The sequence below is a fragment of the Pseudophryne corroboree genome, chromosome 7 (genome assembly GCF_028390025.1).
Source record: "Pseudophryne corroboree isolate aPseCor3 chromosome 7, aPseCor3.hap2, whole genome shotgun sequence".
NCBI classification, from domain to species: domain Eukaryota; kingdom Metazoa; phylum Chordata; class Amphibia; order Anura; family Myobatrachidae; genus Pseudophryne; species Pseudophryne corroboree.
In genome coordinates, this window is record NC_086450.1 from 496067466 (window position 1) to 496092818 (window position 25353).

The 25353-nt window shown below is 48.1% G+C and overlaps 1 protein-coding gene across 1 annotated transcript in view; it reads right to left on the minus strand.

Moving 5' to 3' along the window:
- LOC134943919 (NACHT, LRR and PYD domains-containing protein 1a-like) overlaps positions 1 to 25353 on the minus strand; it is a 330645-nt gene that overhangs the window by 58937 nt on the left and 246355 nt on the right. The window contains exons 9-10 of the mRNA XM_063932485.1: positions 3361 to 3489; positions 1855 to 1984 (exon numbers count right to left, since the gene is read on the minus strand). Coding sequence (XP_063788555.1) covers positions 1855 to 1984; positions 3361 to 3489 — 259 coding nt within the window. The remainder of the gene's footprint in view (positions 1 to 1854; positions 1985 to 3360; positions 3490 to 25353) is intronic.

Genomic DNA, 25353 nt, shown 5'->3' on the forward strand with positions numbered 1-25353 from the left:
TTCATCTCATTTAGAATGGAGGAAATACAGTCTTTCATGGAGTAGTCTAGCACAGGTGATTCTTCCTCAGACTCGAAGATAGGAGCAGATTGGGAAGTAGGTGCCGGTTTAGAAGAGCTAGGCTTCATTTTAGAAATAAAAGTAGTCAAATCTGTAGGGGGTGCAGACATTCTGGACCTAGGCATGATGTACGACAGTCCCGGAGATAAAGAACAACTATAAATCAAGGCTGAGCAAAAGTGGACTGAGTCAGAGTCCCATTATATTGCGAGTGGAAATAACATATATGAAGCTCCCAGGGCAGTACCCAGTAAGGCTTAATTGAACATTCCTCCCAGTAGCAGCACCAGTATCAAAGGGAACTGAAACATGATTTGGCTGTAGTAAGGCGAAATGGTCAGGAGATGGAGCTCCGAGGCAGGAGAATGTGATACAGCAGAGGGAGAATTAATGGAGGTCACAAAGTGCACTGATAAACTAATGAGAGCCAGTAATATGTACTTTGGCACACAGATAGAGTTAGCGGGTCAGTGCAGTAATTATAACCCAGGTAGGGGGACTGGGGGATAACAGCCTGTGACCAACTTGCGCACACTTATACTGCGGGGGTTAAGTGAGCTGGGTAGGGAAGCATATAAAATGGCCGCCGCCAGAGTCCTACATAGGGAGCTGCTGTGTGTACCTGCCTTGTCCCAGGGCGTTCAAGGAGGATCTCCACCGTCTGACGGTGCCAGGGGGGTCTGGGACAGTCAGAAGCGCTGTGTGGAGGAGGCAGGGGTCCGCTGGGCGTTCACGGGGTTTTCTGTATGTACTGGTTGGAGCCTGAGGAGGGAGCTGGAAATGGCCACCAGATGCAGAGAGCCGGTCCAAGGGACTCCTACGGCACAGTCAGCCCGTGAACTCCGCCAGAGGGAGAGGTGGACCAGCGGTAGCGGAGACACTGAGGGAGACGGTAGCCAGGAAAGCTGTCAGAAACGGTGGTCACAGCACCGTGTCTCCTGCTAATCCAGGTCCCGGCTCCAGATGGCAGGGGAGGCCGCAATCCGCAAGGCAGCCTATTACGGCCTCTGGCTCCGCGATCCGTGTCCCCTGTGCTGCGGCAGATCACCGGGGTGCAGGAGGTAACAGCGGGTGCGGTGGGTGAAGTCAGGCTCCGTGGATCAGGGCTATATTTGGGGATATCAGGCAGGAGCTCGCCTCATACGCGTCCACATGCAGCGCCCGCCAGGCTATGCCGCTTAAACTAATTTTTTAAAAGTTTTTTTAAAAAGCTTTTAGCCATGAAATAAATAGTACTGGTCCAATAGCAATCATCCTTAAAAAAGTATGTACAGCACAAAACGCGTTGGGTGTATAAGGGAGATCTCCTATCTGGAGCCACCTACTACTGCAGCCACACACTACAACTATACAGAAAGAACAGAGTTTGTGCCAGTGTTAGTAAAGTGGCACCACATTGTCAGTGCCCAACCAGGAACTTAGAATACGGAGCTCACCAGGAGTTATCAACCAAGCAAGGGACACAGGCATGGAGGCGCAGTTAACATCAAATGTACGTATGCTTCAACAAAGTTGGTGCTAAGTACATAAGGTTTATTTAACACTCTGTTCTCTACCCATGGATGGTCGGTCACACGGATGTTCTCACCAGTATATGCTGCACTCTGTATCGCTGTCATTCTGTATGAGACTGAGGATGGAAAGAGGGGGGGGGGGCACTGAGCTGAGTCTTTGCCACAGGTTACAGAAAGCCTAGCTTCACCCCTGCCCCAATGTAACTGCAATCAATGCTAATGGATCCAACCAGATGCTATAATAAAAACAGATTAGCCAATACTGGCTGAATTGAAATACCTTTTGTCAGCCGTGCCTCCCATATGGCTGCTTCTCTGTCCTCTTCTGATACATATAGATCAATGTCTGTATTACTTGCTTTCAGGTTGATCTCTGTATATGAATACGGCTCCGACTGACACATTAGCTTCTAAGAGATTTGAAATTAAATGTTAATATGAATCTATCATATCACAAGGTGTCATCCAGGTTATACAGTAACTGACATTTAGTTAAATATGGATTCTTGTATTTGTATGGAAAACGCTGGGTGATGTTGCTCTATTTCAATAAAACCATCTGGCAGGATAATTTAATAAGAGCACAAAGATCATGTACTCTGAGCACACAAGGGAATGCCCACACCTCTTCATCCTAGTAATGGGGCCAGGAATGAAAAAGAAGCCAGTGTAAGACCACCTAGATCAAATGATCACAGTAATGGAAAACAGAGTAGCAGCCCATTCTTCACCTTACAGTCTAAAGTGTAACCTAAACCTGACTGTTCCATGTCGCTCAGATGCACACATGCCCATTTCTGCCATTCATCAAGCGCTGCTCCAATTTCCAGATGAGATTATCAATTACTCTCCCAGAACGGTTGAGAGACTCCCAAATCTCTGCAGGCAATCCTGGCCACCTAAAAAAAAGCATTAAGATATCCCAGGGCTGCCCATGTCTACCCACCAAAATGACAGTCTAGACAGCCGATAGCGCAATTTGCGTAGTGGGATTATCACAGCCCTGCCCCATATGCTATAATGCAGTTACCGTTGCATTGTATAACAGGGATGGGTCACAATGATACCATCACACCACCCACCTAAGATGCACAATATCACTCGCTGTGCTGACCTGACTTTCCCCTCCTGGAAGGATCAGCCAGAAAGCTGGCAAGTGTGAAGTAAGCTCTGATAGTCTCACACTGTGTATGGTTGTAGGTATTGCCTTTCATACAGTTGCTTTCACTTAAGTGCTTCTTATTCTGCTATTGTATTATCCTGTGTACGTTTATTGTACAGCCCTGACCTTTGCTCTGTTCCTGATCTTGCCTGCTCATTGCGTGCTGCCACTAGGATCTGGTTCTAGACCTTGGTTTGTTTGATTTTACTTTCTCCTCTTTATAAACCTATTGGGCCTATTTACAAAGTGGGGAATAGCAAAAACCTATTTCCACTTATCACAACCATAAATTGTCGTTCAGAGAAATTGGTTAAATCAAACGGATTTAACTAATTTGAACAATCATTTTTTGTCTATTTTCCAATGTTTCGGAGCAAATGGTTGATTGTCATTTGCTCCCATACATTACCAGGTTTTTGTTCCAACCAGCCAGATTAAACACATCAGCTGAAAGATAATTCTATAGCATGTACCTGGCATTAGGCTGTCCTCTCCCTGACCTGCCCAGTCTCACCATGAACGCCCACTTTTATGGGCAAGATACACTACAATAATGGCGCAGCTCTCATTCTGCATCAGGCACAATATGTATATTTGGAAAAAAATAAGAAATAAAACTGCTACCTTTGGGATTATAGATGCTGCAGGCTGTACTCGTACCAGGTACTTTATCCTAGTATATATAGTGTCATAGATGAGAGGAGGTTTGTTAATTCTCTTAAATCCAAATGTTACATTCTCTTTATCCAGCGCCTATATTGAAAAAAAATGACATATTAACAAACCTATATTGAATATATATAGAGTCATTTACAAAGCTGCTAAATGACCTGCCCAATGCACTTTATAGTGCCCCTGTATTCTCCACTCTTGGGAGAAGCCGCCATATGTTTGAGGTGCCTCACGAAGAACCTGAAGATTCTCCATAGTGCATTATGCAAAGATGTAAATATTGCGTCCAAATTCAACCTCTTTATTTCCACCTTATTCTTTAAAATATACTGCTCAGTTATTCTCCAGATTACTGCTTGGTTTAATCTCTTTTATGTCTAAATGAATTTTCTCTTACGTCCTAAGTGGATGCTGGGGACTCCGTAAGGACCATGGGGAATAGCGGCTCCGCAGGAGACAGGGCACAAAAGTAAAAGCTTTAGGATCAGGTGGTGTGCACTGGCTCCTCCCCCTATGACCCTCCTCCAAGCCTCAGTTAGATTTTTCTGCCCGACCGAGAAGGGTGCACACTAGGGGCTCTCCTGAGCTCTTAGTGAAAGTTTAGTTTTAGGTTTTTTATTTTCAGTGAGTCCTGCTGGCAACAGGCTCACTGCATCGAGGGACTAAGGGGAGAAGAAGCCAACTCACCTGCGTGCAGAGTGGATTGGGCTTCTTGGCTACTGGACATTAGCTCCAGAGGGACGATCACAGGTTCAGCCTGGATGGGTCCCGGAGCCGCGCCGCCGGCCGCCTTACAGAGCCAGAAGAGCGAAGAGGTCCGGAAAAAGCGGCGGCAGAAGACGTTCCTGTCTTCAAATAAGGTAGCGCACAGCACTGCAGCTGTGCGCCATTGCTCTCAGCACACTTCACACTCCGGTCACTGAGGGTGCAGGGCGCTGGGGGGGGGAGCGCCCTGAGACGCAATAAAACACTGTAAAAACCTTATATGGCTAAACAAATGCATCACATATAGCTCCTGGGCTATATGGATGCATTTAACCCCTGCCAGTTTTACTAAAAAAAAAAAAAGCGGGAGAAAAGGCCGCCGTGAAAGGGCGGAGCCTATCTCCTCAGCACACAAGCGCCATTTTCCCTCACAGCTCCGCTGGAGGGAAGCTCCCTGTCTCTCCCCTGCAGTCACTACACTACAGAAACAGGGTAAAAACAGAGAGGGGGGGCACTAATTTGGCATATTAAAACATATAATAGCAGCTATAAGGGAGAAACTTATTATTAGGTTGTCCCTATACATATATAGCGCTGGGTGTGTGCTGGCAAACTCTCCCTCTGTCTCCCCAAAGGGCTAGTGGGGTCCTGTCCTCTATCAGAGCATTCCCTGTGTGTGTGCTGTGTGTCGGTACGCGTGTGTCGACATGTATGAGGAGGAAAATGGTGTGGAGGCGGAGCAATTGCCTGTATTAGTGATGTCAACCCCTAGGGAGTCGACACCTGACTGGATGGTCTTATTTAAGGAATTACGTGATAGTGTCAGCACTTTACAAAAAACTGTTGACGACATGAGACAGCCGGCAAATCAGTTAGTGCCTGTCCAGGCGTCTCAAACACCGTCAGGGGCTCTAAAGCGCCCATTACCTCAGTCGGTCGACACAGACAAAGACACTGACTCCAGTGTCGACGGTGAAGAAACAAACGTATTTTCCAGTAGGACCACACGTTACATGATGACGGCAGTGAGGAGGTTTTGCATATTTCTGATACTACAAGTACCACAAAAAAGGGTATTATGTGGGGTGTGAGAAAACTAACCGTAGTTTTTCCTGAATCAGATGAATTAAATGAAGTGTGTGATGATACGTGGGTTTCCCCAGATAAAAAAATTGCTAATATCTAAGAAATTATTGGCATTATACCCTTTCCCGCCAGAAGTTAGGGCGCGTTAGGAAACACCCCCCAGGGTGGATAAGAGCTCACACGCTTATCAAAACAGGTGGCGTTACCGTCTCCAGATACGGCCGCCCTCAAGGAACCAGCTGATAGGAAGCTGGAAAATATCCTAAAAAGTATATACACACATACTGGTATTATACTGCGACCAGCAATAGCCTCAGCCTGGATGTGCAGTGCTGGGGTGGCTTGGTCGGATTCCCTGACTGAAAATATTGATACCCTGGATAGGGACAGTATATTATTGACTATAGAGCATTTAAAGGATGCATTTCTATACATGCGAGATGCACAGAGGGATATTTGCACCCTGGCATCAAAAGTGCGATATCCATTTCTGTTAGAAAATGTTTATGGACACGACAGTGGTCAGGTGATGCGGATTCCAAACGGCACATGGAAGTATTGCCGTATAAAGGGGAGGAGTTATTTGGGGTCGGTCTATCTGACCTGGTGACCACGGCAACAGCTGGAAATCCACCTTTTACCCCAAGTCACCTCTCAGCAGAAAAAGACACCGTCTTTTCAGCCTCAGTCCCTTCGTCCCCATATAGGACAAGCGGGTAAAAGGCCAGTCATATCTACCCCGGGGTAGAGAAAGGGAAAAAGACTGCAGCAGGCAACCCCTTCCCAGAAACAGAAGCCCTCCACAGCTTCTGCCAAGTCCTCAGCATGACGCTGGGGCCTTACAAGCGGACCCAGGTGCGGTGGGGGGGGTCGTCTCAAGAGTTTCAGCGTGCAGTGGGCTCACTCGCAAGTGGACCCCTGGATCTTACAGGTAGTTTCCCAGGGGTACAGATTGGAATTCGAGACGTCTCCCCCTCGCCGGTTCCTGAAGTCTGCGTTACCAACATCTCCCTCCGACAGGGAGGCAGTGTTGGAAGCAATTCACAGGCTGTATTCCCAGCAGGTGATAATCAAAGTACCCCTCCTACAACAAGGAAAGGGGTATTATTCCACACTATTTGTGGTACCGAAGCCAGACCGCTCGCTGAGACCGATTCTAAATCTAAAATCTTTGAACACTTACATACAAGCAGGGGCGGAACTACTGGCGGGGCAGGCAGTGCATTGCACTGGGGCCCCGTCGCACTCAAGGGCCCACAGCCGCCGGCCGGCATTTAGAACAGATTGACATGCGGGTTCGTCCGCATGTCAATCTGCGGTCTCCTCTCCTGCTGCGGTGCTGCCCCCCCTCTATGTGTTGGAGGGACACGGAGCGCATTGCGCGTCTTTCCTGTGTCCCTCCTGGCTCTCCCCCGGCCGGTCTAAGGAAGCATGTGCCGTTCGTGAGCTCTGATTGGCTCACGAACGGCACTTCCTTCATTAGACCGGCCGGGGGAGAGCCAGGAGGGACACAGGAGAGACGCGCGATGCGCTCCGTGTCCCTCCAACACATAGAGGGGGGAGGGGAGAGGGGGGAGGGGGGAGCAGGCACTGCGGCATATACCTGGCACTGGGGGGACAGATCTGGCACTGGGGACATATACCTTGCACTGGGGGGGCATATACCCGGCACTGAGGGCATGTACCTGGCACTGGGGGGGCATATACCCGGCACTGGGGGGGGCATGTACCTGGCACTGGGGGCATGTACCTGGCACTGGGGGGGGCATATACCTGGCACTGGGGGGGGCATATACCCAGCACTGGAGGCATATACCTGGCACTGGGGGGGAAGCAGGCACTGGGGGGGAATATCTGGCACTGGGGGCATATACCCGGCATTGGGGGGGCATATACCCGGCACTGGGGGCATATACCCGGCACTGGGGGCATATACCTGGCACTGGGGGGGGGAAGCAGGCACTGGGGGGGAATATCTGGCACTGGGGGCATATACCTGGCACTGGGAGCATATAACTGGCACTGGGGTGGCATATACCCGGCACTGGGGGCATATACCTGGCACTGGGGGGGAAGCAGGCACTGGGGGGGAATATCTGGCACTGGGGGCATATACCTGGCACTGGGGGCATATAACTGGCACTGGGGGCATGTACCTGGCACTGGGGGCATATACCTGGCACTGGGGGGGAATATCTGGCACTGTGGGAGAATATCTGGCACTGGGTGCATATACCTGGCACTGTGGGGGAATATCTGGCACTGGGAGCATATGTGGCACTGGGAGCACGGCCCTAGCAACAAGCACTACCCACTAGCAACGAGCATGACACCCAGTGCATGAAACCCCTGGCAACGAGCATGACATCCTGGCACCGTGCATGGAACCAAGTGCATGAAACCCCTGGCAACAAGCAGGTAATTTAAAAGTAATTGGAAGCCTTACTGTAGAACTTAATGTGTAATGGGCATTATGGTGTGTGGCATAATGTATCACTGACATTGCGGTGTGTGTCATAATGTTTCAGGCATTACGGTGTGTTGTATACTATATCACGGGCATTGTGGTATGTGGTATAATGTCTCAGGATCATTGTGGTGTGTGTCATACCGTGTCACAGACATTGTATGTGCTATAATGTATCAGGGGCATTGCAGTGTGTAGCATAATGTATAACGGGCATTGCGATTCCTGGCATAATGTGTCACACGCATTACGGTGTATGGAATAATGTGTCACAGGCATTACGGTGTGTGGCATAATGTGTCGGGGGCATTACGGTGTGTGGCATAATGTGTCGGGGGCATTACAGTGTGTGGCATAATGTGTAGGGGGCATTACGGTGTGTGCATATTGTGTCATGTGCATTATTGTCAGTGATCGCAAAAAACGCGCTATGGCGCGTATTTTACCCAGAAACAGCCGCCCAGGACTCACATTTAGAAGATGAGCGGGTCCCACAGGACGCGCTCATCTGAATATATGTTTGCATGTGTTAAGCCTGTCAGCGGAATGCAGGAGGTGACTGGCTGTTTCCTCGGCCAATCACCTCCTGTAGTCTCCATCCAATCACAGCCTGCAGCATCTCCCGCTTTGAATCCTGCTCCCCGCCAGCACATGAATCTGTGCTGCAGGGCTGACAGACTGGCCCCGCTCATCCGGCTCCACTGCCGCTCTGCTGCCAGCACCCTCCTCTGCGACTGGGAGTACAGCTCCGGATCTGCCCGCCGCCACCCCCCTACCCGGGACCCGCTCAACGCCCCACCGAGACCCGACAACTACCTTCCAGCAGGAGCCGCCCGGGCTGCGCAGCTCCCGCTGTAGGTAAGCAGTAGACAGTGCTGCATCGCCCCGCTTCACCTGGAGTAGCTGGTGCAGATGCGGGATGTCCGGGGGCTGCTAGCTCCGTGTGTGCAATGTGAGGCAGCTCAGAGTGTCAGGGCCTCGCTGACACCATTTTTCTGACAGCATAGTGCAGTGAGTGCACTGGCACAAGTAGCCAGCCTGCGCCGCAGCATGAAGGAGCTATCTGTGAAATCGCAAGCAGAGGCTGGCAAGAAGGAGCTCCTCCGATCGCTTCCCCTGACGGGCTGGCCACTGCTAAATATACCAGTAATCAGTACAACTGTGCAGTGACACTGACTTTCCCATTGCAGCTGGGGCTCCACTACTTTGACACAGTTGGAACTGATTATCAGTATATTTAGCAGTGGCCAGCCCGTCAGGGGAAGCGATTGGACGAGCTCCTTCTTGCCAGAGAACAGCCTCTGCTTGCGATTTCACATAGAGCTCCTCCAGGCTGCGGCTACTACAGGCGCAGGCTGGCTACTTGTGCCAGTGCACTCACTGCACTGTGCTGTCAGAAAAAATGGTGTCAGTGAGTTGCTGCTGGGGGGCGGAACCACTTGTGTCAAACGGCCCCTTCGTGCAACTGGAGGTGATAAGTGAGTGGTTACTGCAATGTGCCTCAGTGCTCTACCAGGCGCATTGTGTATAATAACGTGCTCTACCAGGCGCATTGTGTATAATAACACGGCACAATGTGTATGATAACGTGTTCTACCTGGCGCAATGTGTATGATTACGTGCTCTACCTAGTGCGATGTGTATAATAACGTGCTCTACCTGGTGCATTGTGTATAATAACGTGTTCTACCTGGCGCAATGTGTATGAAAATGTGCTCTACCAGGCGCATTGTGTATAATAACGTGTTCTACCTGGCGCAATGTGGCTGATAACGTGCTCTACCATGCGCATTGTGTATAATAACGTGTTCTACCTGACGCAATGTGTATGATAACTTGCTCTACCTAGCGGCAATGTGTATGATAACTTGCTCTACCTAGCGGCAATGTGTATGATAACTTGCTCTACCTAGCGGCAATGTGTATGATAACATGCTCTACCTGATGCAATGTGTATGATAACTTGCTCTACCTAGCGGCAATATGTATGATAACATGCTCTGCCTGGCGCAATGTCTATGATAACGTGCTCTACCTGGCGCAGTGTTTATAACGTGTTCTACCTGGTGCACTGTGTATGATAAAGTGCTCTACCTAGCGGCAATGTGTATGAAAACGTGCTCTACCTGGTGCAAAGTGTATGACGTGCTGTACCTGGTGCAAAGTGTATGACGTGCTGTACCTGGTGCAAAGTGCATGACGGCTGTACCTGGTGCAAAGTGTATGACGTACTGTACCTGGAGCAAAGTGTATGACGTGATCTACCTGGATCAGTGTGCATAGGAGGTTCTACCTGGTGCAATGTGTATAAGCGCCACTACTGTGTGGTGTAATGTGAATTGACACTATTATGTGGTCACGCCCCTTCCCTATGGGGAATCTGCCTGCCGCTATGTATAAAAATGGGGAATCTGCCTGCCGCTATGTATAAAAATGGGGAATCTGCCTGCCGCTATGTATAAAAATGGGGAATCTGCCTGCCGCTATGTATAAAAATGGGGAATCTGCCTGCCGCTATGTGTAAAAAGGTAGAATCTGCCTGCCGTAATGTGTAAAAAGGGCACGCTATCTGCCGTTATGTGTAAAAGTGTATGGTGTCTGCCGTAATGTGTAAAAATAAGAATTTACTTACCGATAATTCTATTTCTCGGAGTCCGTAGTGGATTCTGGGGTTCCTGAAAGGACCATGGGGAATAGCGGCTCCGCAGGAGACAGGGCACAAAAAGTAAAGCTTTTAACCATGTGGTGTGTACTGGCTCCTCCCCCTATGAGCCCTCCTCCAAGCCTCAGTTAGGTACTGTGCCCGGACGAGCGTACACAATAAGGAAGGATCTTGAATCCCGGGTAAGACTCATACCAGCCACACCAATCACACCGTACAACTTGTGATCTAAAACCCAGTTAACAGTATGATAACAGAGGAGCCTCTGAAAGATGGCTTCCTACAACAATAACCCGATGAAGGCAACAATAACTATGTACAATTATTGCAGATAATCCGCACTTGGGATGGGCGCCCAGCATCCACTACGGACTCCGAGAAATAGAATTATCGGTAAGTAAATTCTTATTTTCTCTATCGTCCTAGTGGATGCTGGGGTTCCTGAAAGGACCATGGGGATTATACCAAAGCTCCCAAACGGGCGGGAGAGTGCGGATGACTCTGCAACACCGAATGAGAGAACTCCAGGTCCTCTTTTGCCAGGGTATCAAATTTGTAGAATTTTACAAACGTGTTCTCCCCCGACCACGTAGCTGCTCGGCAGAGTTGTAATGCCGAGACCCCTCGGGCAGCCGCCCAAGATGAGCCCACCTTCCTTGTGGAATGGGCCTTAACAGATTTAGGCTGTGGCAGGCCTGCCACAGAATGTGCAAGTTGAATTGTGCTACAAATCCAACGAGCAATCGACTGCTTAGAAGCAGGAGCACCCAGCTTGTTGGGTGCATACAGTATAAACAGCGAGTCAGATTTTCTGACTCCAGCCGTCCTTGAAATGTATATTTTTAAAGCTCTAACAACGTCCAACAACTTGGAGTCCTCCAAGTCGCTTGTAGCCGCAGGCACTACAATAGGCTGGTTCAGGTGAAACGCTGATACCACCTTAGGGAGAAAATGCGGACGCGTCCGCAGTTCTGCCCTATCCGAATGGAAAATTAGATATGGGCTTTTGGAAGATAAAGCCGCCAGTTCTGACACTCTCCTGGCTGAAGCCAGGGCTAGTAGCATGGACACTTTCCATGTGAGATATTTCAAATCCACCTTTTTCAGTGGTTCAAACCAATGGGATTTGAGGAAATCTAAAACTACGTTTAGATCCCACGGTGCCACCGGAGGCACTACAGGGGGCTGTATACGCAGTACACCCTTAACAAAAGTCTGGACTTCAGGAACTGAGGCCAATTCTTTTTGGAAGAATATTGACAGGGCCGAAATTTGAACCTTAATAGATCCCAACTTGAGACCCATAGACAATCCTGATTGCAGGAAATGCAGGAATCGACCCAGTTGAAATTCCTCCGTCGGAGCACTCCGATCCTCGCACCACGCAACATATTTTCGCCAAATGCGGTGATAATGTTTCGCGGTTACTTCCTTCCTTGCTTTAATCAAAGTAGGAATGACTTCTTCCGGAATGCCTTTTCCCTTTAGGATCCGGCGTTCAACCGCCATGCCGTCAAACGCAGCCGCGGTAAGTCTTGAAACAGACAGGGACCTTGCTGAAGCAGGTCCCTTCTCAGAGGTAGAGGCCACGGATCGTCCGTGATCATGTCTTGAAGTTCCGGGTACCAAGTCCTTCTTGGCCAATCCGGAGCCACTAGTATCGTTCTTACTCCTCTTTTCCGTATAATTCTCAATACCTTTGGTATGAGAGGCAGAGGAGGAAACACATACACCGACTGGTACACCCAAGGCGTTACCAGCGCGTCCACAGCTATTGCCTGCGGGTCTCTTGACCTGGCGCAATACCTGTCTAGTTTTTTGTTGAGGCGAGACGCCATCATGTCCACCATTGGTCTTTCCCAACGGGTTACAAGCATGTGGAAAACTTCTGGATGAAGTCCCCACTCTCCCGGGTGAAGGTCGTGTCTGCTGAGGAAATCTGCTTCCCAGTTGTCCACTCCCGGGATGAACACTGCTGACAGTGCCATCACATGATTCTCCGCCCAGCGAAGAATCCTCGCAGCTTCTGCCATTGCACTCCTGCTTCTTGTACCGCCCTGTCTGTTTACATGGGCGACTGCCGTGATGTTGTCCGACTGGATCAACACCGGTTTTCCTTGAAGCAGAGGTTCTGCCTGACTTAGAGCATTGTAGATTGCTCTTAGTTCCAGAATGTTTATGTGAAGAGACATCTCCAGGCTCGACCACACGCCCTGGAAGTTCCTTCCTTGTGTGACTGCTCCCCAGCCTCTCAGGCTGGCGTCCGTGGTCACCAGGATCCAATCCTGTATGCCGAATCTGCGGCCCTCCAATAGATGAGCGCTCTGCAACCACCACAGAAGAGATACCCTTGTCCTTGGAGACAGGGTTATCCGCCGGTGCATCTGAAGATGCGACCCTGACCATTTGTCGAGCAGATCCCTCTGGAAAATTCTTGCGTGGAATCTGCCGAATGGAATTGCTTCGTAAGAAGCCACCATTTTTCCCAGGACTCTTGTGCATTGATGTACAGACACCTTTCCTGGCTTTAGGAGGTTCCTGACAAGTTCGGATAACTCCTTGGCTTTTTCCTCCGGGAGAAATACCTTTTTCTGAACCGTGTCCAGAATCATCCCTAGGAACAGCAGACGTGTTGTCGGAATTAACTGGGATTTTGGAATATTCAAAATCCACCCGTGCTGTTTTAGCACTTCTTGAGACAGTGCTACTCCCATCTCTAGCTGTTCTCTTGACCTTGCCCTTATTAGGAGATCGTCCAAGTATGGGATAATTAACACACCTTTTCTTCGAAGAAGAATCATCATCTCGGCCATTACTTTGGTAAAGACCCGAGGTGCCGTGGACAATCCAAACGGCAGCGTCTGAAACTGATAGTGACAGTTTTGTACGACGAACCTGAGGTACCCCTGGTGTGAGGGGTAAATTGGGACGTGGAGATACGCATCCTTGATGTCCAAGGATACCATAAAGTCCCCTTCTTCCAGGTTCGCTATCACCGCTCTGAGTGACTCCATCTTGAACTTGAACTTTTTTATGTACAGGTTCAGGGATTTCAGATTTAGAATAGGTCTTACCGAGCCGTCCGGCTTCGGTACCACAAATAGAGTGGAATAATACCCCTTTCCCTGTTGTAAAAGGGGTACTTTGACTATCACCTGCTGAGAGTACAGCTTGTGAATGGCTTCCAAGACCGTCACCCTGTCGGAGGGGGACGTTGGTAAAGCAGACTTCAGGAAACGGCGAGGTGGAGACGTCTCTAGTTCTAACCTGTACCCCTGAGATATTATCTGCAGGATCCAGGGATCTACCTGCGAGTGAGCCCACTGCGCGCTGAAATTCTTGAGACGACCCCCCACCGCCCCCGAGTCCGCTTGAGAATCCCCAGCGTCATGCTGAGGCTTTTGTAGAAGCGGGGGAGGGCTTCTGTTCCTGGGAAGGAGCTGCCTGTTGCTGTCTCTTCCCCTTTCCTCTGCCTCGTGGCAGATATGAATATCCCTTTGCTCTCTTGTTTTTAAAGGAACGAAAGGGCTGCGGTTGAAAAGTCGGTGTCTTTTTCTGTTGGGGAGTGACTTGAGGTAAAAAGGTGGATTTCCCGGCTGTAGCCGTGGCCACCAAATCCGATAGACCGACTCCAAATAACTCCTCCCCTTTATACGGCAAAACTTCCATATGCCGTTTTGAGTCCGCATCGCCTGACCACTGTCGCGTCCATAAACTTCTTCTGGCCGAAATGGACATAGCACTTACCCGTGATGCCAGCGTGCAGATATCCCTCTGTGCATCACGCATATAAAGAAATTCATCCTTTATTTGCTCCAAAGACAGTAAAACATTGTCCCTATCCAGGGTATCAATATTTTCAATCAGGGACTCTGACCAAGCTACTCCAGCACTGCACATCCAGGCTGTCGCTATAGCTGGTCGTAGTATAACACCTGTATGTGTGTATATACTTTTTTGGATATTTTCCATTCTCCTATCTGCTGGATCTTTAAGTGCGGCCGTCTCAGGAGAGGGTAACGCCACTTGTTTTGATAAGCGTGTGAGCGCCTTGTCCACCCTAGGAGGTGTTTCCCAGCGCGCCCTAACCTCTGGCGGGAAAGGGTATAAAGCCAATAACTTCTTTGAAATTAGCATTTTTTTATCGGGGGCAACCCACGCTTCATCACACACCTCATTTAATTCTTCTGATTCAGGAAAAACTATAGGTAGTTTTTTCACACCCCACATAATACCCTGTTTAGTGGTACCTGTAGTATCAGCTATATGTAACGCCTCCTTCATTGCCAAAATCATATAACGTGTGGCCCTACTGGAAAATACGGTTGATTCGTCACCGTCACCACTGGAATCAGTGCCTGTGTCTGGGTCTGTGTCGACCGACTGAGGCAAAGGGCGTTTTACAGCCCCTGACGGTGTTTGAGGCGCCTGGACAGGCACTAATTGATTGTCCGGCCGTCTCATGTCGTCAAACGACTGCTTTAGCGTGTTGACACTATCCCGTAATTCCATAAATAAAGGCATCCATTCTGGTGTCGACCCCCTAGGAGGTGACATCCCCATATTTGGCAATTGCTCCGCCTCCACACCAATATCGTCCTCATACATGTCGACACACACGTACCGACACACAGCAGACACACAGGGAATGCTCTAAACGAAGACAGGACCCACTAGCCCTTTGGGGAGACAGAGGGAGAGTCTGCCAGCACACACCAAAAGCGCTATATATGACAGGGATAGCCTTATAATAAGTGCTCCCTATATAGCTGCTTTAAATATATATATATAATGCCACAATTTTGCCCCCCCTCTCTTGTTTTACCCTGTTTCTGTAGTGCAGTGCAGGGGAGAGACTGGGAGCCTTCCTGACCAGCGGAGCTGTGAGAGGAAAATGGCGCCGTGTGCTGAGGAGATAGGCCCCGCCCCTTTTTCGGCGGGCTCGTCTCCCGCTCTTCAATGGATTCAGGCAGGGGTTAAATATCTCCATATAGCCCCCGGAGGCTATATGTGAGGTATTTTATGCCTAAAAAAGGTTTCTCATTGCTGCCCAGGGCGCCCCCCCCCAGCGCCCTGCACCCTCAGTGACTGCCGTGTGAAGTGTGCTGAGAGCAATGGCGCACAGCTGCAGTGCTGTGCGCTACCTTAAGAAGACTGAGGAGTCTTCTGCCGGCGATTCTGGACCATCTTCTGTCTTCAGCATCTGCAAGGGGGCCGGCGGCGCGGCTCCGGTGACCCATCCAGGCTGTACCTGTGATCGTCCCTCTGGAGCTTGATGTCCAGTAGCCAAGAAGCCAATCCATCCTGCACGCAGGTGAGTTGACTCCTTCTCCCCTAAGTCCCTCGCTGCAGTGATCCTGTTGCCAGCAGGACTCACTGTAAAATAAAAAACCTAGCTAAACTTTTTCTAAGCAGCTCTTTAGGAGAGCCACCTAGATTGCACCCTTCTCGGCCGGGCACAAAAACCTAACTGAGGCTTGGAGGAGGGTCATAGGGGGAGGAGCCAGTACACACCACATGGTTAAAAGCTTTACTTTTTGTGCCCTGTCTCCTGCGGAGCCGCTATTCCCTATGGTCCTTTCAGGAACCCCAGCATCCACTAGGACGATAGAGAAATGGGGACGCTGTCTGCCGTAATGTGTAAAATGGGGACGCTGTCTGCCGTAATGTGTAAAAAGTGCACGCTGTCTGCCGCTATGTGTAACGAGGGCACGCTGTCTGCCGCTATGTGTAACGAGGGCACGCTGTCTGCCATTGTGTAAAAAGTGTATGCTGTCTGCCGCTATGTGTAACGAGGGCACGCTGTCTGCCGTTATGTGTAAAAAGTGCACGCTGTCTGCCGTTATGTGTAAAAAGGGGAATCTGTTCGCTGTAAGGAGTAAAAGGGTCTCTACCTGGTGTAGTGGTGCTACTGTGCGGCGTAATTTGAAGAATGGAGACTACTGTGCACCGTTTTATGAATTGGTATTATTTTGTGGACACACCCCTTCCCCACGAAGCCACGCCTACGGCGCGCACTGCCCATGGGGTGGACTTGGATGGGATGGGGGGGGAGGCCCAAAGCATTTTGTTGCACCTGGGCCCACCGCTTGCTTGTTCCGCCACTGCATACAAGGTTCAAATTCAAGATGGAGTCACTCAGAGCAGTGATAGCGAACCTGGAAGAGGGGCACTATGGTGTCCCTGGACATCAAGGATGCTTACCTTCATGTCCCAAAATTGCCCTTCTCACCAAGGGTACCTCAGGTTCGGGGTACAGAACTGTCACTATCAGTTAGACGCTGCCGTTTGGATTGTCCACGGCACCCCGGGTCCTTACCAAGGTAATGGCCAAAAATGATGATTCTTCTTCGAAGAAAAGGCGTCTTAATTATCCCTTACTTGGACGATCTCCTGATAAGGGCAAAGTCCAGGGAACAGTTGGAGGTTGGAGTAGCAGTACTGCTACAACAGCACGGGTGGATTCTAAATATTCCAAAATCGCAGCTGATCCTGACGACACGTCTGCTGTTCCTAGGGATGATTCTGGACACAGTCCAGAAAAAGGTGTTTCTCCTGGAGGAGAAAGCCAAGGAGTTATCCGAGCTAGTCAGGAACCTCCTAAAACCAGGAAAAGAGTCAGTGCATCATTGCACAGGGGTCCTGGGAAAAATGGTGGCTTCCTACGAAGCGATTCCATTCGGCAGATTTCACGCAAGAACTTTTCAGTGGGATCTGCTGGACAAATGGTCCGGATCGCATCTTCAGATGCATCAGCGGATAACCCTGTCTCCAAGGACAAGGGTGTCTCTTCTGTGGTGGCTGCAGAGTGCTCATCTATTAGAGGGCCGCAGATTCGGCATTCAGGACTATGTCCTGGTGACCACGGATACCAGCCTGAGGGGCTGGGGAGCAGTCACACAGGGAAGACATTTCCAGGGAGTGTGGTCAAGTCTGGAGACTTCACTTCACATAAATATACTGGAGCTAAGGGCAAATGTTCTAAGCCTAGCAAGACCTCTGCTTCAGGATCAACCGGTGCTGATCCAGTCGGACAACATCACGGCAGTCGCCCACGTAAACAGACAGGGCGGCACAAGAAGCAGGAGGGCAATGGCAGAGACTGCAAGGATTTTTCGCTGGGCGGAAAATCATGTGATAGCACTGTCAGCAGTGTTCATTCCGGGAGTGGACAACTGGGAAGCAGACTTCCTCAGCAGGCACGACCTCCACCCGGGAGAGTGGGGACTTCATCTGGAAGTCTTCCACATGATTGTGAACCGTTGGGAAAAACCAAAAGGTGGACATGATGGCGTCCCGCCTCAACAAAAAACTGGACAGGTATTGCGCCAGGTCAAGGGACCCTCAGGCAATAGCTGTGGACGCTCTGGTAACACCGTGGGTGTACCAGTCGGTGTATGTGTTCCCTCCTCTGCCTCTCATACCCAAGGTACTGAGAATTATAAGACGGAGAAGAACTATACTCGTGGCTCCAGATTGGCCAAGAAGGACTTGGTACCCGGAACTTCAAGAGATGCTCACAGAGGACCCATGGCCTCTGCCGCTAAGAAGGGACTTGCTTCAGCAAGGACCATGTCTGTTCCAAGACTTACCGCGGCTGCGTTGACGGCATGGCGGTTGAACGCCGGATCCTAAGGGAAAAAGGCATTCCGGAAGAGGTCATCCCTACCCTGGTCAAAGCCAGGAAGGAGGTGACCGCACAACATTATCACCGCATTTGGCGAAAATATGTTGCGTGGTGTGAGGCCAGGAAGGCCCCCCACGGAGAAATTTCAACTCGGTCGATTCCTGCATTTCCTGCAAACTGGAGTGTCTATGGGCCTCAAATTGGGGTCCATTAAGGTTCAAATTTCGGCCCCTGTCGATTTTCTTCCAGAAAGAATTGGCTTCAGTTCCTGAAGTCCAGACGTTTGTCAAGGGAGTACTGCATATACAGCCCCCTTTTGTGCCTCCAGTGGCACCGTGGGATCTCAATGTAGTTCTGGGATTCCTCAAATCACATTGGTTTGAACCACTCAAATCTGTGGATTTAAAATATCTCACATGGACAGTGACCATGCTGTTGGCCCTGGCTTCGGCCAGGCGAGTGTCAGAATTGGCGGCTTTGTCTCACAAAAGCCCATATCTGATTTTCCATTCGGACAGGGCAGAACTGCGGACTCGTCCCCAGTTTCTCCCTAAGGTGGTGTCAGCGTTTCACCTGAACCAGCCTATTGTGGTACCTGCGGCTACTAGGGACTTGGAGGACTCCAAGTTGCTAGATGTTGTCAGGGCCCTGAAAATATATGTTTCCAGGACGGCTGGAGTCAGGAAAACTGACTCGCTGTTTATCCTGTATGCACCCAACAAGCTGGGTGCTCCTGCTTCTAAGCAGACGATTGCTCGTTGGATTTGTAGTACAATTCAGCTTGCACATTCTGTGGCAGGCCTGCCACAGCCAAAATCTGTAGATACCCATTCCACAAGGAAGGTGGGCTCATCTTGGGCGGCTGCCCGAGGGGTCTCGGCTTTACAACTTTGTCGAGCTGCTACTTGGTCAGGGGCAAACACGTTTGCAAAATTCTACAAATTTGATACCCTGGCTGAGGAGGACCTGGAGTTCTCTCATTCGGTGCTGCAGAGTCATCCGCACTCTCCCGCCCGTTTGGGAGCTTTGGTATAATCCCCATGGTCCTTACGGAGTCCCCAGCATCCACTTAGGACGTCAGAGAAAATAAGAATTTACTTACCGATAATTCTATTTCTCGTAGTCCGTAGTGGATGCTGGGCGCCCATCCCAAGTGTGGATTGTCTGCAATACTTGTACATAGTTATTGTTACAAAAATCGGGTTATTATTGTTGTGAGCCATCTTTCAGAGGCTCCACTGTTCTCATGCTGTTAACTGGGTTCAGATCACAGGTTGTACAGTGTGATTGGTGTGGCTGGTATGAGTCTTACCCGGGATTCAAGATCCTTCCTTATTGTGTACGCTCGTCCGGGCACAGTATCCTAACTGAGGCTTGGAGGAGGGTCATAGGGGGAGGAGCCAGTGCACACCACCTGATCCTAAAGCTTTTACTTTTGTGCCCTGTCTCCTGCGGAGCCGCTATTCCCCATGGTCCTTACGGAGTCCCCAGCATCCACTACGGACTACGAGAAATAGAATTATCGGTAAGTAAATTCTTATTATCCGAGTGAAGTACATCAAGATTGTCTTTATCACAGTTTTATGTGACCTAGCTCAGAATCTGCTCCATACTGTAATGGGCTTCTCCACGGAAGTGCAACTCAGAGTCCCATCAACCGTACAGGACAGAACTCTTAGATGGTGCAATAGTATTGGCTTTATTCAAACTTGATTAAAGGCTGGAAACTGACACGTAAAGGTTCAGAATTCCCAAAAGTGAACACACGAAGGATATACCTAAAAAAATTATACATATATATATATATATATATATATATATATATATATTTAGGAACAAAGGATGAGGTAATAAAAAGCGACCACTGGTGCAAAAACCATTTGTAAAACTAGGCAGTTATAAAAATTTTTTTTACATTTATTACAATAGGCACTAAAACAAACCGAGTGTTTACAAAGTAAAAATAGGTACAAATGCCATACATAAAAAAACATATATAAAAAAATGCATGGAAAGACTGGAAAGCATAAAAGGGGTACAAATGACATAAAATACGTAAGAATAAATAAGTTTTCAAAAAAGTTTTTAAAAAAGAGGAGTAAAGTATCTTAACTTAGTCACTGAGGTTAGATCAAGGCAGCACCCAACGCGTTTCGTCCTATCTGGACTTCATCAAGGGGTGATCTGTGGCACCGATAGCTTTCCTGGTACACACACATATATATATATATATATAAAAACAAATGCGTCTGGCACACCCCCATGGGCAAATTGAGCTGAGCTCCTGCTCCGGTGCCCTCCTCTGCAGACTCAGCAGTCTGCTAGTATACAACAGGAAAACAATGGCGGCACTCTGGAGACTTGGTTGAAGTAGTGAAAAAGTAGTGCTGTTTATTCAACGTTTCGGGGTACAAGCCCCCGTCTTCAGGAAACACTTAGTGGTTCAGTTGGAATTGCACTTTATAAACATTGTTTCACTTTTTATGGATGTGCATTATTCCATTAACTGCAGAGGTTTTACACCCAGATTAAGTGCATTTGATTCCTTATGACAGTGGCCCGGACACTGACAGGCTAAAGCTATTTTACATTTTTTAATGTGTGAGTTGTTCACAATCTTATCTTTAAACAATTATATGCATGTTCAGCACTTTAATATTTTAGATTATGGTATATTTCGGGGCCAATTCTATCTTAAATTCACGTTTTTGATATGTGTGTGTTATATCTGTCTCATGTGCACTTTGATTATGTTCTCGTCTGCTTGTTAGGCAGCGCCCACCATGGCAACAATCCCCCCGCCCCCGCATGATGGCTCTGGGACTCTGCGTCATTCGTGTCATGTCAGGTGATCGGAAGTGTGGAACCCAGAAGCCGGGCGGCGGCGTGGAGCGGACGGCTGGACGCGCGCTGGGTAAGTTATTTAAAGTTGATTTTTGCACAATGTCACTTGTAAGTGTTTCCTGAAGACGGGGGCTTGTACACCGAAACGTTGAACAAACAGCACTACTTTATCACTACTTCAACCAAGTCTCCAGAGTGCTGCCATTGTTTTCCTGTTTAGAGATGAGCTGGTTCGGATCTCCAAGATCTGAACTTTATGATCCAAGACGGGAACTGAGTCCAGCTCCAGACTCAATAACCAGAACAAAGAAAAATGTCATCATCCTGCTGTCGGATTCTAGCGGGTTTAGGATTCCATATAAAGAGCCGCGTGTCGCTGTCATTTTCACTTCGGACTTGGAGAGTGAGGGGGACAGACTTCTGTCTTTCTGTGGGTGGTGGCATCGGTTGGGGTCAGTGTGTGCTCTCTAGGGGTGCTATCCTGTGTGCTGTTAGGGGTGCTGGGCTGTTACTGTGGTGTCCTGTGCTGTTAGAGGTGCTGCAGCTGTACATAGGTGTTGCTGTCCTGTCACTGTGCTGTACAGGGGCACTGTCCAATATGCTGTAAAAATACAGGGGTGCTGTGAAAATACATGGGTGCTGGTTCTGTCCTGTATGCTGTAAAAAATACAGGGGTGTTGTAAAGGTACACTGGCCCTGCCTTGTATGCTGTAAAATTACATGGGTGCTGTGAAAATAAATTTACACTGGCCCTGTCTTGTATGCTGTAAAAATACATGGGTGCTGTGAAAATACAGAGGTGCTGGCCCTGTCCTGTATGCTGTAAAATAACAGGGGTGCTGTTGTTAAAATAAAGGTACACTGGCCCTGTCTTTTATGCTGTAAAAATACAGGGGTGCTGTGAAAATAAAGGTACACTGGCCCTGTCCTGTATGCTGGAAAAATACAGGGGTGCAGTTGTTAAAATAAAGGTACACTTGCCCTATCCTGTATGCTATAAAATTATAGGGGTGCTGTGAAAATAAAGGCACTGTTCTGTGTGCTGTAATAATAAAGGGTTGCTGCCCTGTGAAATGGAGAACAAAAATTTGGAGGAAAAAATAGTGAAAGATGAGAAACCAGTTCCTAGTACTAGTGCTGAAGCTGCTGCTGCCACCAGTTATGACATTGATGATGCAATTCCATAACGTTGTCTGCTAAGGCCGATGCCCAATGTCATAGAGGGCATGTAAAATTCAAGAAGCAAAAATGTATAATCAGAAGGAAAAAAAATGAAGTGATGAGAAATGAAAAATTGGCAATATGCCATTCACGATACGCAGTGGCAAGGAAAGGCTAAGTCCTTGTCCTATGTTCATGACTGGTGGTTCAGCTTCTCATGAAGATGGAAGCCCTCCTCCCTCTCATAACAAAATTAAGCTTGTTAAAGCACAGGGCAAAACAATTGTGCATTCAGAGATATCACAAATCCCCAAGGAGAGTCCAAGTGTTTCTGCGGTTGCGATGTCTAGGCCGGACATTCCCAAGAATGTATGGGAAAAGGAGGCTCCTACCACCATTTGCACGCCTTCTGCAAGTGCTGGGAGGAGCACCGCTAGTCCAGTTGCTGATATTGAGATTGAGGATGTCACTGTAGAAGTACACTAGGATGAGGAGGATATTGTTGTAGCTAGCGCTGAGGAGGAAGTTGATGATGAGGATTCTGATGGTGATGTGGTTTGTTTGAATAAGGCACCAGTGGAGACAGTTGTTGGCCATGGGATAAAAAAGCCCATTGTCATGCCGGGGAAAAATACAAAAAAACCAACTCTTCGGTGTAGAATTATTTCTCCACAAATCCGGACAACATGTGTTATCATGTGTTGCCTTTGTTAATCCATAATAAGTAGGGGTAAGGACGTTAACCACCTAGGAACATCCTCCTTTATATGTCACCTGTGTCAGGACCGACTGATTTTGTGAATCCCTTAACTTTGAACCAACCGAAGGTGTTGGTGCCGGAGTATGGTGGAAACTGAGGACGAAGAAAGTTCTGTTTCATATATTTATTAGAAAGCTACAATTTCAGTAAGGAATTAAATGACAATCAGTAGACACAATATATAAACTGATGTACTGCAATGAATGGCATAATGATAAGCAGGACCTGTATTAAATATGCATTGAAGAAATGTGTCTGAAGATAAGTGAAGAATTGTCCAATATGAAGCAAAGATTGGTGCCAAACTGTAGAGAAGTGTTAACTGGATATTGTAGACAAAGATGAATAACTGTGGAGACTTGTTACTGATGCTTAAAGCTGAACTGGAGAACTGTGAAGAATTGTCATGGAATGAAGCAAAAACATAGATACAATACTGAAAGAAGTATTTGCAGGTTGTGAAGATTATACTTGAAACACTGTGAAGAGTTGCAGCAGAAGACAACGGTGAGGAATGGGTTAACTGAGAGATGAGTAAACGAGGACCAGGATTAAGTAGAAACTTCCACAGGCTTTGTGATTATAACAGTGAGTCACTGAAAGAACAGGGTAACCTCTCACGGGACTCCGGGAATCCACTTGTTGCCACTTGGAGAGTGATTGACTGACAGCACAGCAGGGAGCTGGTGGGCCACATGCGGTGAAGGCTGCAAGCAGACCTCTGGGAGCGGAGGCAGTATCAGGACCACTGGAATCACACAGAAATTCACAGGGAGAGCATAAAGCTAGGGTACAGAGTACAGTAGCTACAACAAAGCACTGTCCAAGATTGAAATAATCCCAGCCTACTTATAGGCAGCACAGGCACGGGATTGGCTAACACCCATAGGTGCAGCATTTGGTCTCCAACATGGTCACCTCCTATTAAACACAACATAGGAGTGAGTATCTACTGCGCCCACAGACAGCTGCGGTGAGGGCGTCCAAGGAGATGTCACTCTCTCTACAAAAAGAACAATCACAAAAAAATACAATGGTACGCCTTCTACTGCGCTATCCGACAGTTTTAGAATGTAAAATGATGGTCACTTTTCACACGGCTGTCATAAAGTCCCAACCACACGGGAAAATAGCTTCCAACAGTTCAAATGATTCAAGCAGAGTGGTGTATTAAAGTCTATATGGATGGTAATTTGATAGATGTAGGTCATATACAGGTACGCACCGTACTCACATGTGCGGTGTGTGTGAACTGTTTATAAAGGTATTTTTCTCCTCCTTACGTGTCGTGGGTTCCCTCGATCTTCTTTCTTTTTTCAATTGTCACTCATAAAACAGAGAAGGGCAGAGAAAGGGGATGCAAAAAAACCCCCAATGGTGTAATACGTTCACTATACGGTAATAGGGATGATATGTATAAAGCTCAGAAATCAATATTATATCAGGAACATACCCAACTTACATCAAAATAAGCGGGTTGCACGTATAAAGGTATCTTTTCACAAGTGCTGAAGAAAAAAGAGGGTCATGCGTACCCCAAACTCACGTTCTGTATATATCATATAGGCACATCAAGGTTTCTTTAGAGGATTATTTCTTATTCACCCCCTTCCATGCTATTATCGAAGCCACAAGATGCTAGGACCCTCACAAAAGAGAAGAGCGAAAGGGTACAGAGACCCCAATAGTGTAATACGTTCGATGTATGGCTACCAGAAAGGTGTGTAGGAAATGAGGAGGTGATACAAGATCCAGAACGTACCAAACTTACATAGAAATCAGACAAGATAATCTCATAAAGGTATCTTTCAGAAATATTAATAGTGTGGGGGGGTGATGCGTACCCCAAACTCACGTTCTACAGATGTTATGCAGGCACATCATGGTTTTCTTTAATGGTTCCCTTCCTATTTTCCTCTTCTTATACTGTCGCCGAGGTCACAGGATACACAAACCCTCACAAAGGAGAAGGTTTCATAAAAATGTGTCCATTTATTGTAAATAATTAAAAAGACATTTTTCTAAAAAGTCCTCATAAAAATAATCAAAAAATAGGATTTATACTGTGAGTCACCATGGCCCTCATTTCGAGTCGTTCGCTCGGTAAATTTCTTCGCATCGCAGCGCTTTTCTGCTTAGTTCGCATGCGCAATGTTCGCACTGTAATTTTGCTATGAAGATAGGATTTTTACTCACGGCTTTTTCTTCACTCCGGCGATCGTAGTGTGATTGACAGGAAATGGGTGTTACTGGGCGGAAACACGGCGTTTTATGGGCGTGTGGATGAAAACGCTACCGTTTCCGGAAAAAACGCAGGAGTGGCCGGAGAAACGGGGGAGTGTCTGAGCGAACGCTGGGTGTGTTTGTGACGTCAAACCAGGAACGACAAGCACTGAACTGATCGCAGATGCCGAGTAAGTCTGAAGCTACTCAGAAACTGCTAAGTAGTTTGTAATCGCAATATTGCGAATACATCATTCGCAATTTTAAGATGCTAAGATACACTCCCAGTAGGCGTAGGCTTAGCGTGAGCAACTCTGCTAAAATCGCCTTGCGAGCGATCAACTCGGAATGAGGGCCCATGTACATAACAGAGGAAAACGACCCAATATTGAGAGGTAGTTATAGAAAAA